The following is a 15,189-nucleotide window of genomic DNA, read 5'->3' as shown; positions in this document are numbered from 1 at the left end:
AACACTTTCTCTTATCCCAAGGGATTATGAGCCTTCCCCCTCCCCACCCCCAACCTTTGTGTGAGAGAGGGTTGTAACTCCCTAACCAAATCCCCCCTGATAGAGAAGATTTGAATTGTTTACATCTTTTCAGTAGTAGTGAGTTACTTTCACATATACTGGGTATTTAACTATATCCCTTCAATCCCACCATTTGTGGTTTTTATCCATTTCTCCCACCAGGAATGCATTAATGCTCCCCCATTGGCATACAGTAACTTTTGCAGTAATTCCCAAGCGTGGATTTGTGTACCTCCTACCACCTTAGAGGTGTGATTAGGGTCTCTTTAGGTCATCCTGTTCCTCAGGTGTGTAAAAATACTGACCTCTTCCTTATAAGGTGTTTGATAATATTCATTCATTCATTTGAGTATTTATATACAGCTTCACAGTACATTATACTACTGTTGTACCCGCATCAGCAGAGGGTGAAGTGACTTGCCCAGGGTCACATGGAGCTGTAGAGGGAATTGAACTTGGCTCCTCTGAGCATCAGTCCACAACCCACTACACTAACCATAAGGCCCACTTTGTTCTCGCATTGGATGTAATTTTGTTATTTTGTTTTTATTCCTTTGATATTGTGACTTTTTCTAGCTGAGGCACAACATTCAGGGATTTGATAATCTCCCAAGATGGTGATAAACATCCTGTTACACAGAAGTGTAATTAGCTCGTGCTAAGTGCGTGCTTGTTCCCCCTCATATCACCCTCCCCACCATAAAGAACAATAACTGGATTGTGAGCCTGTTTCTGGGTCCAGAAGGGAATAGTACAGTGCTTTGTGGGGACAGAAATTTGAGAACAGAAAGATAAAATAGACCTTCAGCTGGGAAATCAAATTGTCGTTTGCCTGGAACCAGTAGCGGGCAGCGCATGGGATCTGCGACATCTCTGAGGGCTTCAAAGAATTAAAGAACAGGATGAGCTTTACATGAATATACATTCTTGCATGCTTCACAGGAACTACTGCTGATGGCTCCATGTCACGATAATCTATCTGTGCATGACTTATTATCTGCCTGTGACAGAAGAAATGTGGCCATTGGTTGGAGACTTTTTCATTTGACGTACAGACTCTTCATATTTGTGTTATTCCCCCCTCCACCCCCCATCCCAACATGCAGTGCTTTAATTTCTTCCTCTGTACTCTGAGTTTGCTGAATGGTGTAGATCTGTTTTATTCAGTTAAGTGAAAGCATGGTACTTAGCTTCACATGGTGTAAGTCTCTGTTAAACCCTGCCTTTGCAGGTGAATATGTCATGCATAACAATGGAATGAATGCTGGGATAAGACCAGTTGGATCAATTCTTTCTTCTCCCTGAGAAGTCCCCTGAGGTTCTCCCTTACTTTTTTGAATTCTAGTACTATCCTGATCACCTCCACCTTTCTAGGACATGAAATGAGATTGAAGGGGGGCAGACTCAGGAAAGATGTCAGGAAGTATTTTTTCACAGAGAGGGTGGTGGACGCTTGGAATGCCCTCCCGCGGGAGGTGGTGGAGATGAAAACGGTAACGGAGTTCAAACATGCATGGGATATGCATAGAGGAATCCTCAGGAATGGATCCTCAGAAGCTTAGCTGAAATTGGGTGGCGGTGGTGGTTGGGAAGCAAGGATAGGGGAGGGCAGACTTATACGGTCTGTACCAGAGCCGGTGATGGGAGGCGGGACTGGTGGTTGGGAGGCGGGAAATACTGCTGGGCAGACTTATATGGTCTGTGCCCTGAAAAGGACAGGTACAAATTCAAGGTAAGGTATACACATATGAGTTTGTTTTGGGCAGACTGGATGGACCATGCAGGTCTTTTTCTGCCGTCATCTACTATGTTACATCGGTGGCTGCCATCTTGGCCTTCCTCCAGGAGGGGCTCTGAAAGAGTCTGTCTCTGAGTTCTCTTAGAGTCCAGGTTGAGGCTTTGGCCTGCTATAGAGGGCGTGTGAAGGGTGTTTCCCTTGCCTCTCAGCCAGATATTGTGCGCTTTTTTTGAGAGGGGTAACCAGCTTCGGCCTCCCCTGCGCTCCATTTTTTCCTTGGCAGTTTAACATGGTGCTGAGAGCCTTGCAGTAACCGCCGTTTGAGCCTCTTTCTCGGTTGTCTCTGAAGGATCCTCCTGAAGACTGTGTTTTTTGGTAGCAATCTCTTTGGCAACAAGAGTTTTTGAGCGTCAAGCTTTGTCTTGTAGGGTTTCCTTCCTGCGTTTTACCATAGCAGGTGTCTCAATACACACAGTGCCTTCTTTTTGCCGAAGATTGGGTCTCGCTTTCATGTAGATCAGCAGCTCTGTCTCCCTTTCTTCCGAAAGGAGGATTATCTTAAGGAGTTTCAAGCCTAGAGATGCTTGGATGTTAAGCGAGTTCTTTGCAGATACTTGGAGGTTACGAATGACTTCCGAAATTCGGATCATCTTTTTTGTACCGCACGCTGGGTCTAGGAAAGGTCAGAAGGTTTCCAAGCCTACAGTGGCTCGCTGAGAGAAAATAAAGAAAACAGGATGATGAATGGAATTACCCAAAGTCCTGTGTAGGGAGTGGCAAACCTGGGTTTAGAACCCTCCAGACTCTGTTTTCTCTAAGTCTGGATATGTCCAGTTATTTTTGTAAACATAGTGTAATTTGTCTACAGGATTGTGTAGTAAACAAAAGACCAGACTGAGCATTTGGGGGAAGTGTGTAATCATTGCTAGCAAAGCTTACAAACAGTTCAGCCAAATGCTGGAGCGAAGGTTCAACAAGAACAGCAGGCTTTTCCAGGCTGTCCTCTTTCCCAGTGAGTCTCTTCAATGGCAGCTCAAAGCGGTGTTAATCTCGGCAACAATGAGGAGAGATGTTATGTGTACCTGCCTTGCAAAGAAATTACAGCAAAAAAGTCATTTTGACAAGATGCCAGAATAATGTTGGCATCTGAGTATCGAAATGACAGATGAGATTTAATTTGGGAAAGAGCAAAACCATGTGCATAAGGAAGCAATCCAAACTGCTCTCTGCATGCAGACCCTGGCATGCCTGATCATTACACACATTTAATTGTAGTTACTTTGAAAGTCTGTTTGGGTACGGCACGTGATGCTTCTGATGTCATAAACTTGTCACATAGGTGCCTGTGTCATAGTGCGTGCTTGTGCACACCACAGGTATCATCTGTATGACTGTTTCTTCCTCTGGGAGCTCACTAAACCTTACTCTGAATTTGCAGCATGGTGGCTTGGGTATAACTGATTAAGAAGTGAGATCTTGGGATTACTGCAACTCCTCTCAGACGGGTGTTACACTGCCTTGACTGCATTCATAGGTAAAAGTTGATCTTCCAGAGCACAGCACACTTGCTGAACTGTGTCAGTGAGAGTGTCTGTTAATCCTCTCAAATGCAATTATTGTGAGAGGAATATACAGCTGCTATCTTGCCTTCAAGCACAGTCTCTCTCTTGGCAATAGCTGGCAAAGAAGCCCAGCTTCCCTTGCCAGGCTCCAGGTTTGACTGTGGATTCTTTAATTACACTAAAGCTGTCAAGAACATCTGAAATGCCATGTTGGGTCAGGGCAAAAGCCCCTGGAGCCCATCAGTCTGTCTCCGACAGAGGCTCATCTGAGTCACAAGGACCCAGCAGTACAGCCCAAAGAACAGATGCTCCCGGAATAAACGGTGCATTTCCCAAGTCTACCAGGCCTGCTAATGCCTGAAGCCTTTTAAAACCCATTTTCACCACCTCCTACAACAAATTCTACAGCTTAATTGTGCATTGAGTGAAAAACTATTTCTACAGTCTGTGTCTTGAACATGGCAAGGACAGATCAAGAACAAGTATGTATATTGTACGTAGCGGGATATGAATAATATATCTCGGGTTGGTTGCCAGTTTGCAACATTGCTGGATTGTTGTTTAATAAAATACAGACAATGTGACTGTTCTAAAAACCACTCTTCCAAGATTGTGTCGGGCTTTTAGCATTTTCAATTCACTTTTCTACTTCTCTTAGCTTTTTGAGGTTGGGTGACTAAAACTGTACACAGATGATACGATATTGTTCTCCATTCTTTTCTAAATACTAATATTTGCCTCTCTGACTACAACTGTTACATACTGAGCTTGAGGATTTCCAAGTGATGTCAAGATCCTTTTCCTGGATGACGCCTAACGCAGAATCCAGTATAGTTTGGACTATAGTATTACTTTGCACTTTTCCACATAAATGTATCTGCCGTTTTGATTCCCAGATGCCTAATTGCTGGTAGATGTGATGACTTTACGGCTTGTTTCAGAGCCAAAGGTGTGTTCAAGGAAATACATAGCACCACAGTGTAAAATAATAGCTAAAGTTTTAGGAAAGACCATTATGCAACAGCAAGCTCAGGAGCTTTGCAAACAGGCTTCTAATCCCTATTTCTGCTAACCTGTTTTTATTAACAGATACATTCCGTGGCATGATAAGAAACACACTTTTATTTTCTCACTACCTTTCTGTTACGTTAATAGGTACACCAGTTTCCTTCATGTCTTAGGTACATTGGGTTCAACAGATAATTATCATAGTAACATAATAAATGATGACAGATAAAGATATGTACAGTCATCCAGTCTGCCCAACAAGATAAACTCATTTTACATGGTCTGTGATACTTTATATGATTTGTCCTTGTCATTCTCAGGGCACAGACTGCCCATGCAGTGCATGCAAATCTCTCTCATGAATATTCATTGTGGTATCCTGAAAACCTGAGTGGCTGGGGTGCCTCCAGGACCAGGTTTGGGAACCACTGAAGTAGGTAAACAGAGACAATGACAGTAAATAAAGACCACACAGGTCTATCCAGTCTGTCTGTTTCCACCAACTACTAATCTGTACAATCCCTTCCTCTCCCTTGGAGATCCTCTGTGCATAGAAACTGACACAGATAAATGAAGGGTTAAGTGACTTTTTCCCAGAATCACAAGGAGATGCAGTGGAAATCAGACCCAGCTCTCCTGGTTCTCAGTCCACTGCACTAACCATTATTTATTTATTTATTTATTTGTTACATTTGTACCCCACATTTTCCCACCTATTTGCAGGCTCAATGTGGCTTACATAGTACCGTCAAGGCATTTGCCAGGTTGGTGATTGAATGAGGTAGCTGTAGAGGGTCGAAGGTAATGAAGATTGTATATTGTCCGGTACGATCATTGGTCATGCTGTGTTGCTGGGTGAAGGGGTTACGTTGGATCATTGGGGTAGACCTTTTTGAAGAGGTTGGTTTTTAGTGATTTCCTGAAGTTCAGGTGGTCATGGATTGTTTTTACAGCTTTAGAGAGTCCGTTCCATAGTTGTGTGCTTATGTAGGAGAAGCTGGATGCGTAAGTTGTTTTGTATTTAAGTCCTTTGCAGTTTGGAGAATGTAGGTTTAGGTAGGATCGTGATGGTCCGATACTGTTTCTTAATGGTAGGCTACTCCACTGCTTAAATGTAATGAAACTTGTATATAATGTGTACAGTGCTGTGTATGTCCAGTAGCGCTATAGAAATAAGTAGTAGTAGTGGTATTTTTTGGTGGGGGGGGGGGGGGGTCAAAAGCTATCTAAAGGCAGTAGGCCAGTTTCCTCGGAGATCTCCAAAGGCGCAGTCAGAGCTGTAGAGAGAGATCCAGTACAGCCTTTCTAGAGGACTTCAGTAAGCTACAAGGATAGATTTCAATCCATAGAAGAGCCAGGAAGCCATGTAACTGAGAAAAGGAAAGATCCTGAGCTGTTAAGCCACACCTGTTAGATGTGTCTGCTGCGTTTGGGATCATCTGGCCTTCTTGTAAAAGAGGGGTAAGGAAAGCCAAGTAGTCCAGTCCTGACAGTGTTAATGCCTCAGCCTTAATGGGGAGAAAAGGCAGCCTGCTTTCAGCTGTAGTTCCACATGTGTCTCCTGTTTATTCACTGTGGATTTCCTGCTGGTTGTGAGGTCCTCAGGATAGGTTTCTCCTCTATTCGAAACACCACACACATGGAAAGGGAGCCCCAGAAGTAGTTCATTTGTCTCTTGTGACATTTGCTACAATTGTCTTATCCCCAAGTGTTTCCCCACTGTTTCCTTCTGCTTTGTGGCACATCCTAGCCCATAGCTAATGTCTTTAGATTGGTGACGCTTCTGGGCCGGTAAAAACAGCTTCATTTCACTAGGATTTCATGTTAACCTTGGCTAAAAATAATCCACCTTTAATGTCTTAATATAGGGCAGGGCTCGGAGGGTGCTTTTTTGAGCAGCATAATTTTGAAATAGCACGCTATTGTGTCTTATTTCCTCCTGTATTTTCAGAGCAGAGTTGTAACTTACACTGCTCCCCAGATATTGCGACATAGGGCCTTCCTGTTTAAGAGGAGACTGAAGATTGGAGTCATGGGACAGCTGAGGGTTTCTGCTGATGCACTAGTAATCTCATCACTTGGGAATCACTGGATGGCAGACACAGGATGAGACCTTACTGTGTCAGGAACTTTGGCTCCTGTGGCTGTGGCTTCCTGCCAGGATTCTTTGTGAGTAAGCAGGAAGCGATCCTTGAATCTTGGCTCTTGCTTCTCAGTGCAACTAGAATTTCTGGCCTGTGATTCCGTCAGTTTGCACGGGGAGCTCCGGGACACATGTCCAGAGGACTCATCTGTAGCCACCGATATTATGATGCGTGCACCTTGAGCCATATGGAGGTCTGCTGGTTACAGGGAAGAAGTTTTGCATTTTTTTTACAAACATCACTTTGACCAGTGTATGTTCATCTGTGTTGTAGCCTAACAATGACTGCAGATGGAACACTTCATTACTCTTAAACTGAGCTAAAGAGGCTGTAAACTATGGAATGGCCTCTCCAGACCAATCCGATCACTCAATGACCATCTGCCCTTCCGGAAATCAGTAAAAACCCTACCCAAATGACCCAGATTAATTCCTATGAACCTATCTATCCATCACATATCAAGGAGACAACGATAATGACCTAGACTACATCTCCCGCCACATTCTCCCCTCCCTATCCACTGCTCTATCCCCTCATCCACCCCTCAAATTGCTCACTTACCCTTGCTCCGCCTTCTACTACTCCCCCCATCCTTGCATCTCTACACTCTTATTCCTTTTATTACACCGATAATACCCAACTTACTTCTCTTCATCAACACTTTGTAATCCCAATTACTATGTAAGCCGCATTGAACCTGCTTTGAGTTGCAAAGCGCGGGGTACAAATGTAATAAATAAATAAAAGTTCTTGTTGAGATTTTGTCTGATCTACTCTCATATCTACCCCTGTTCTCAGACCTTTGATCATTTTAGCAATAGTTTGTCATGAAGTTTGCTGTATCAGGTTATTTCCTTCTGTATTCACCCTTTTTTATCCCCTTTCACTGGTTCTGTGAAAGACTTTGGGACATTCACAATTGAGAATCTTTTTAGTACCAGTTCTGATAGAGTGTAACATCTTACTCATTCTCCTGGTATCCAGCCCTCTCTTCATCACTGTCCTATTCTGCTTTTAATAGGGTAAGGAGGGAAGGCATTCAGGCTGCTATTCCTGCCAGGGGTAAGCTGTGATTTCTCTGACTTGGTGTCTGCTTGTGGTTTACGTTGAGTTGGTACAGAAAACCACACACTGTAGTTCCTTCTTTTTTTTTTTTTTACGTGTGACGTGCTCTCGGTTAACGTCAGCAGAGAGTCCCATTCAGAAGTTGGCTTCTTTATAATAGGATTGCCAAAGAGATTCAAAAGACTTCATGTGGTAACTCTACTTTGGACCAAGTACCTAAGCTCGCTGGCCCCAGGAAAGCACTCTTAATGGTTCAGTTAAGATGCTGCTCCGGACAGGCACCTGGGAACAGTGGAGGGGCCTGTGAAGGCCAGTGTTTGTGTTTTCCTCTGTGTTCATTTGTCCTTCAGTGAACCCAGCTCCAAATCTGGATCTTTAGGTCTTCAAACCCATGGCATTTAGAAATGTGCAAATGTTAATCTTGGCAGGTGATTTCCTAGGTAAGAGCACCGATTCTAAAACATGTTGTTGGAAGTTCTCCTAACTCATCGTCTTCCCCTTCCCTTGGCCGGATATGTTATTACAGTCTTGTACTCGGAGCATGGCTCACACTAGGAGTTTGGTTACTCTTGAGGTCTTCTTCTAAGAGAAGAGAGCTCCATGGATGCGAGGAGATTAGACCAAACATCGCAAATGCTTTTCCTCTGTAGTCACAGAATGGAAAAGCTCGGGTGTGAAACACTTCTAATCTTTCAATATGACGCACAGTTCACGTTTTACAGGTTCTGTTTGAATCTCTCTAGTCAGGGGAACTGGATTTCCTCTTAAGATGTGGAAGACCGTAAGAGCTTCATAAACTCCTGCTTGTTCCTCTCTGGTGCTTTCTGTTGAATTTGTTCCTCTCTCTTCTCTGTCTAGTCCTAAACTCTGTGTGCTGTGGGAGGTGTGCAGGAGATGTTCGGAGAGGTAGATACTGTGTGTGGGAAGCACCATGTCTGCCATCATTGCTTGCATGCCCTGCCCGTGAAAGGCATGTTTTGGTTCATGGGTGTAACAAGCTTGTGCAAGTTCCTGGCAGTAACCTTGGGAAATGCTTCTAGACTTTCCGCAATGTGTAACCCTTTGTTACAGCCAGCTTAACAGGACTGACTGACTGCTGTCTCTTGAATCTAAATCCAGCTCTCTGTAAGTGGGTGCTGTCTGTATGCTGGCTTGGCCTATACTGGTTTCAGGTGTCAGATACGGGTATACACTTGCAGCATCTGGAGAGAAGGAAAAAGACTCCCAGTGTGCAGATGAGGGTATTAGCAGTAAGTGTGGGATTAAAAGTAGGCTGTGTGATCCTGCATTTCCCGATCATGCTACAAAGCACTGGATTGTTGTGAGATACGGAGAGGCCCTCATTTTTGTCAGGGTGTCACCAGCTGAGGCAAGCTGATTTGTTTATGGTGTGAGACCAGATCCCCTTCTTTTCCATGTGGTGTGTGATTATCTGGAATGTTGGAGAAGGCTAGCAAGACCCATTTATTCAGAATATTTATTTACTGCATTTGTATCCCACATTTTTCATAAATCAAATTGTCAGTTCAGTGTGGCTTACAATTTACAATAGTTGAACATATATTCTCGTTCGAAGTCGACGTGTGCTTTGTTCAGTTTCTTTTAGTGATTTGAGTTTTGTGATGGTTGGTGTTCAGTTTAGTAAAGGTTTTCTGAAGAAGTGGGCTTTCAGGTGTTTTCGGAAAGTTAGGTAGTCAGTCGTTCATTTTAGGTCTTTTGGTATCGTGTTCCATATCTTGGGACAGATGTATGTGAGGCTGGTTGAGTATGAAGATTGTATTTTTGGCCTTTGCCATCTTGGAAAGTGTAGGGTAGGTTCTTAAGCCTTCTAATGCATTGCATATAGGTAGGTTGATCAAGTTTGTCATGCAAGGCCAAATATTATTTTATAGGCCAGGGAGCAAATCTTGAAAGATATAAGTTCCTTGATGGGTAGCCAATGTAATTTTTGGAGCAGTGGTCTTGTGCTTTTGAATCTCTTTGTTCCGAATATTAGTCTAGCAGCTGTATTTTGTGCCGTTTGCAGTCTCTTTAGTAATTGTTTTCTGCATTTGACATAGGTTCCGTTGCAGTAGTCTGTATGGGCGAGGACCATGGATTGAACTAATGTGTGGAATATGTCTCTCAGTAGGTCATTTTTTTATGCGCTTCAGTTTCCACATGGTCTGGAACATTTTCTTCGGCGTGTTTGAGATTTGTTTATCGAAGGATAGATAGCAGTCAATGGTGACTTCTAGGATTTTTAAGTTGTCAGGTATTGGGAGGGATGTGCCCATGGTCTTGATGTTTGGAAAGCGTTCAGTGTTGTGTGATGTGAGTATCAGGCAGTGGGTTTTTTCCTTGTTCAGTTTAAGCTTGATTCCATTATGTTTACGATGTCCACAATCCTGGTTGCAATTTCATTCACATTCTTTTAGCAGGGGATGTAAATTTGTCTCATCATCGGTGTATATAAGGGGGTTGAAGTCTTAAGAACTTAAGAATTGCCATACTGAGACAGATCAAAGGTCCTTCAAGCCCAGCATCCTGTTTCCAACAGTGGCCAATCCAGGTTACAAATACCTGGCAAGATCCCAAAACAGATTGGATAGTGTTTGGGCAAGGGAGGTCCTAGAAGAATTAGGATCTTCCTAGATGTACTCAGGGTCGTCATCTCTCAGAAGAGTGCTGCCTTAATGAGAGACGTTTACAGTGCATGAACACTTAGGACGCTTTATATTCACCTAATGGGGATGTGAATGTTTTATGTGTTTTAAGCATAGTATTGATTCCCTGCCGCGGGGTGGGATGGGAGGACCTGGAGTCCTGCTCATCTTTTTGGCTGTGTCCCATGTTGATTTGAACCCATGCTTGCTTGCTTGTGACAGTAGTGATTGCAGTGCACTGCTAACCAGGCTGTGCTGCAAGGCTGTACACTGTGTGTGGAGAGCAGAATTTGTCAGGGGGTTGATCATTTCAGTAATTTTGTTTTTCTGGTTTGTCTCATGCTAACATGAAACAGCCCAACCTAACAGAGACTGAAAATGCACATTGCTATTGTAAGGGAGAAGAGAACTTAAATCACTGTGTGTGATGCAGAGTACATTCTGCAAAGACCTGTAAGGAGTCCTGGTCTAGTTAGCAGGGTGTGTGGGGAGGGGGAGGGAGCTCTTGATCAAATATACACTCTGCTCCCTGTCTTTTAAATTAGTCAACAGAGTCCAGTTGTAAAGAGTGAGTCTGTGGACTAAGTCGGAGAAGTAGCCTAATGGTTAGTGTATCAGGTTGCGGACCTGGGGAACTGGGTTTGATTCCCACTGATGCCTGACGGTCAGCAGTTGGTTGAGATCCTGGAGAACCGAGTTCAGTTCCTGGGCAAATCACTTAACCCTCCATTGCCCCAGGTACAATATTTAACTTAGATTGTGAGCATATTAGGGCTACCTGTAATAGAAATTATAAACCGCATAGTCACCTCACGGATCAATTGCGGTATATCAAGTCCTATCTATAAATAAGATAGATATTGTAATGGAGTTGCAGACTATGCTGCTGGCACAAAACATGATTCATGATATTCCCAGAAGGAAAGGCTGAAGCGGCTAGGGCTCTTCAGCTTGGAGAAAAGGCGGCTGAGGGGAGATATGATAGAGGTCTATAAAATAATGAGTGGAGTGGAATGGGTAGATGTGAAGCGTCTGTTTACGCTTTCCAAAAATACTAGGACTAGGGGGCATGCGATGAAACTACAATGTAGTAAATTTAAAACGAATCGGAGAAAATGTTTCTTCACTCAACGTGTAATTTAAACTCTGGAATTTGTTGCCAGAGAATGTGGTAAAGGCAGTTAGCTTAGCGGAGTTTAAAAAAGGTTTGGACGGCTTTCCTAAAGGAAAAGTCCATAGACCATTATTAAATTGACTTGGGGAAAATCCACTATTTCTGGGATAAGCAGTATAAAATGTTTTGTACATTTTTGGGATCTTGCCGGGTATTTGTGACCTGGATTGGCCTCTGTTGGAAACAGGATGCTGGGCTCGATGGACCTTTGGTCTTTCCCAGTATGGCAATACTTATGTACTTATGTAATAGCAGTTCAGATCTCGGTGGAAGTATGAGAACATGTTAGGAACACAAGGATGGTGGTGTATTATATATTACCTGCATGCAGGTAGCTGGGAGCCAACATAATCACTGAGTATAACATGCCCTTAATACCTGCATGCAAGTTGACACTATGTCTCGGGTACTTACACACAAAAGAGAAGCACCAGAGGGGGTTGGGTTACTAAAGAATTTTCTTTCCTTCATGCTAAACCTTTCTGTCTGATATTTTGTTCTTAACAGGAGCCGTCACTTTAAAGAAACCAGCCACATCTGAGGTAAGCCATGAACTTAAAAATGCGTTTTGCAATTTTGGGTGTTACTCTGTATCCATTAGAGACTAAAGTCACACAGAAAAGGTGAGTTGTGTTAATTGGGAGCCAGGCTTTATGCTTCAGCAGTGCACTTGTGTGGTTAGGTGGTGGATAGTTCTTCAGACAGGCATTGCTGTGACTTGTCTTCTCTTGAAATACTCATCTATTGGGCCTCACTTCCAGGAGATAATAATATCTGTGGAAATCCGACAGGCTACGACTAGCTATTTTGTGCATTGCTCTGTACTCTTTGAGATACCGGGCCCAGTAACTTATTAATCAACAGATCCTACCAGAGCTCAAATAACAAAAATCACCAGGACTTGATGGTTTTCATAGCAGAGTTCTGGAGGAAATCAAACGTGGAATTCCAGACCTGCTACTGTCATCAAGGCGCTTGGTGTTCCACAGTAAGGACTGCGAAATACATGGAATTCCCCAGTCGCTGAGGGAGAAGTTAGCAGTTGCCGTGGTGGCTGGTACATCTCCAAACCGATCCAGGTTCTGGGTGAAGGAGTGGTAGAACCCTCTGGGCTGCTTTCTCCTCTGAGTGGCACATTTTGAACGGCAGAGTATTGTGGTGGTGCCTGTGATTCAAAATGCTAGGCAGCCGGGGGAATCATGCTGCTACACTGCCAAACCTGGATTGATGGATTAGCAATTAAACAAGGCAGGTGGTGAGGAGAAGCGATCAGCTTTACTGTATGAGCCCTGGAATTAGAGGGAGCATTACATAAGAATGTGCGTGAAGGGGGTCATTTACGCTGTGTGAAAGCAAGTGAGACAGGGGCTTGGAGTGACTGGATCTGCCCACCTCTGTCATCCGTTGCCCCTCCATCTTCTTTCTGTCTATCGTTCACCTACAAGATGTCTTTCAATCCCCTTGCTAGCACTGATCAGTGGAATCCCTTCCCCTGTAAAGATCATCAAACAATTTTGTGTTTTCCTTTATTAGAAATAGTTGCAGCAATTGTAGCAAATGTGTCTATTAAAGAGTGCAATATTTCAGAATGTTTGTCACAATTTCTTAGCTCTTGCGGCAGAACTGTAGGGCTCTGGCACTCATTCAGCTCTGTCCCTGACCTGACAACCAGAGAGTATAGCCGTTGTAACACCAGTTAAAAAAAGGAGGGGGGGGGCTCAAGGGCATAGACGGTCGGTAGCCCAACTGTTTGGGGAGGCTAAAGGGGGCGGAGCTTAGCTCCGTGGCAGCGACGTCAATGAAGAAAAAGACTACAGGCTCACCGCCAGCTTCTCCCTTCTCTCTGCACACAGTGTCCCGTGATGCATTTCCTGTTTCCGCGAGAGCAGAGAGAAGGGAGAAGCTGGCGGCGAGCCTGTAGTCTTTTTCTTCATTGATGTCGCTGCCACGGAAATAAAAGATGAAAATGCACGGGGCGGGAGGGTGGGCTGCACCACAAGCGGAAGTGGACGATTGGGCTGGGGAGGCTTAGCCTCCCCAAGCCTCTTATACGGGGCGCCTATGCTCAAGGGATGACCCAAGTAAGTATATACTGGTGAGCCTGACCTCAGTGCTGGGTAAAATACTGGAAGCAGTTTTTTAAGTGTTTGGATAAATCTGGTTTCATGAGGAAGAGGCAGTGTGGATTTAAGAAAGGGAGGTTGTGACTTACTTATTGGAAGGCATGAAAAAACATAGTAACATAGTAAATGACGGTCCATCCAGTCTGCCCAACGAGATAAATTCATTATACATGGTATGTGATACTTTATATGTAGATAAAGGTGAGCTGGTGAATACAGTTTATCTGGGTTTCCAGAAGACTTGTGATAAGTCCATGAGACTCCTTAGGAAATTAAGAATTCATGGAGTAGGAGCCATTGTTCTTTTGTGGATTTGGGAAGCTCAGAGTTGAAAGATGGGAAATAAAGCATGACTGGATGGTCCATTTTCCCAAAGGTGGAGCTTTCCAGTTCAAGTTGCATAGAACCCCAGAACCTCAGGTTACATCTGGACTGCTAAGAACTACAACCGACTTTAAAGTTTTTATTAGAAAAAGGCCACAAGTCCCAAATCATCTGACAAAATTCATCTTAGGTGCAGATCGGATTGCTATTATTCTGTGAAAGGGAGCCGTCAACTGGAGCAAATGACATTAAAACTACTGTTTCTGCCTTCTTTCCAGATGCCTGGTTCTTCTGGACAGCCCACCACCCTAACTATGAAGAGGATCGGCCACCGTGGAGTGGATCCCTCAGGTGAAACTACGTACAAAAAGGTATACAGCTCGGGATTATTGAGCTTCTGTCCTCTCTGCTTTTAGGGTCCAAGGTGGGGAGGGAGGAGCACAGTATTTGCCATTAAAAATAATGATCGGATGCCTCTTGGAAACGTGCCTCGCTATTTCAGCAAGTAAAGTGAATCGTGGTTACTGCTGCTATGCTGGTAGGTGGCACACTTTGTCGAGCACAATGAATGATTTAGAACAAAATGGAGGTTGGGGTCTGAAGACTACAGCTCTTAAGTGCTTCTTACCCCCTCCTCTGACTCTTTTTGCTGTGTCCACAGACAACCTCCTCTGCCCTTAAAGGTGCCATCCAGCTGGGCATCACTCACACCGTAGGGAGCCTGAGCACCAAGCCTGAGAGAGATGTCCTCATGCAGGACTTCTACGTGGTGGAGAGCATTTTCTTCCCCAGGTAGGAATTGGGTGGAGCTTCACACCGGTAGTATGAATTTATTATGCAGACGAGCTGTGCAGGTGCTCTGCTCTGAGCCTGGTGAAAGGGGGTGGGACAGGAGAGCTGTACTGGAGAAGAGCAATGTTTACACAGCCCTACGAAGGAATGTTTTTCGAGGCTGCGTCTCAAATTGTGCCGGGGGAACCGGATGAGACACTGATGCGTTGTCCTCTCTTCTGCAGTGAGGGAAGCAACCTGACTCCTGCCCATCACTACAATGACTTCCGCTTTAAGACATATGCCCCTGTGGCATTCCGCTACTTCCGAGAACTCTTTGGCATCCGGCCCGATGACTATCTGGTGAGTTCTGTACCACCAATGGGATGGGGAGAGGTACTGTTCCATCCGGAGAATTTGTTAGCTTTCTCCATTTATACAACAGGCAGACATTGCACTTGTATATATACAGAGGCTGTTACTGAACCTCATAATCCACATTAAAATTCTCATTAGAATTCTCGTCTAGTTTTAAAGAGGTAAAATTCTAAAAGCCTCATTAAAATCTGTTAGAA

At 44.1% G+C, this 15,189-nt stretch overlaps 1 protein-coding gene across 1 annotated transcript in view; it reads left to right on the top strand.

The window, feature by feature from the left end:
* The first annotated feature begins 8,706 nt into the window (after positions 1 to 8,706).
* LOC115457460 (putative PIP5K1A and PSMD4-like protein) overlaps positions 8,707 to 15,189 on the top strand; it is a 29,060-nt gene continuing 22,577 nt past the window's right edge. The window contains exons 1-5 of the mRNA XM_030186874.1: positions 8,707 to 8,827; positions 11,904 to 11,938; positions 14,122 to 14,214; positions 14,505 to 14,635; positions 14,860 to 14,977. Of these exons, the coding sequence (XP_030042734.1) occupies positions 8,722 to 8,827; positions 11,904 to 11,938; positions 14,122 to 14,214; positions 14,505 to 14,635; positions 14,860 to 14,977 (483 nt within the window). The 5' untranslated portion in view covers positions 8,707 to 8,721. The remainder of the gene's footprint in view (positions 8,828 to 11,903; positions 11,939 to 14,121; positions 14,215 to 14,504; positions 14,636 to 14,859; positions 14,978 to 15,189) is intronic.

This window comes from Microcaecilia unicolor, chromosome 14 (assembly GCF_901765095.1).
Source record: "Microcaecilia unicolor chromosome 14, aMicUni1.1, whole genome shotgun sequence".
Lineage (NCBI taxonomy): Eukaryota > Metazoa > Chordata > Amphibia > Gymnophiona > Siphonopidae > Microcaecilia > Microcaecilia unicolor.
The sequence above is the reverse complement of the archived record's forward strand: the minus strand, read 5'-3'. Positions and strand labels throughout refer to the sequence as shown.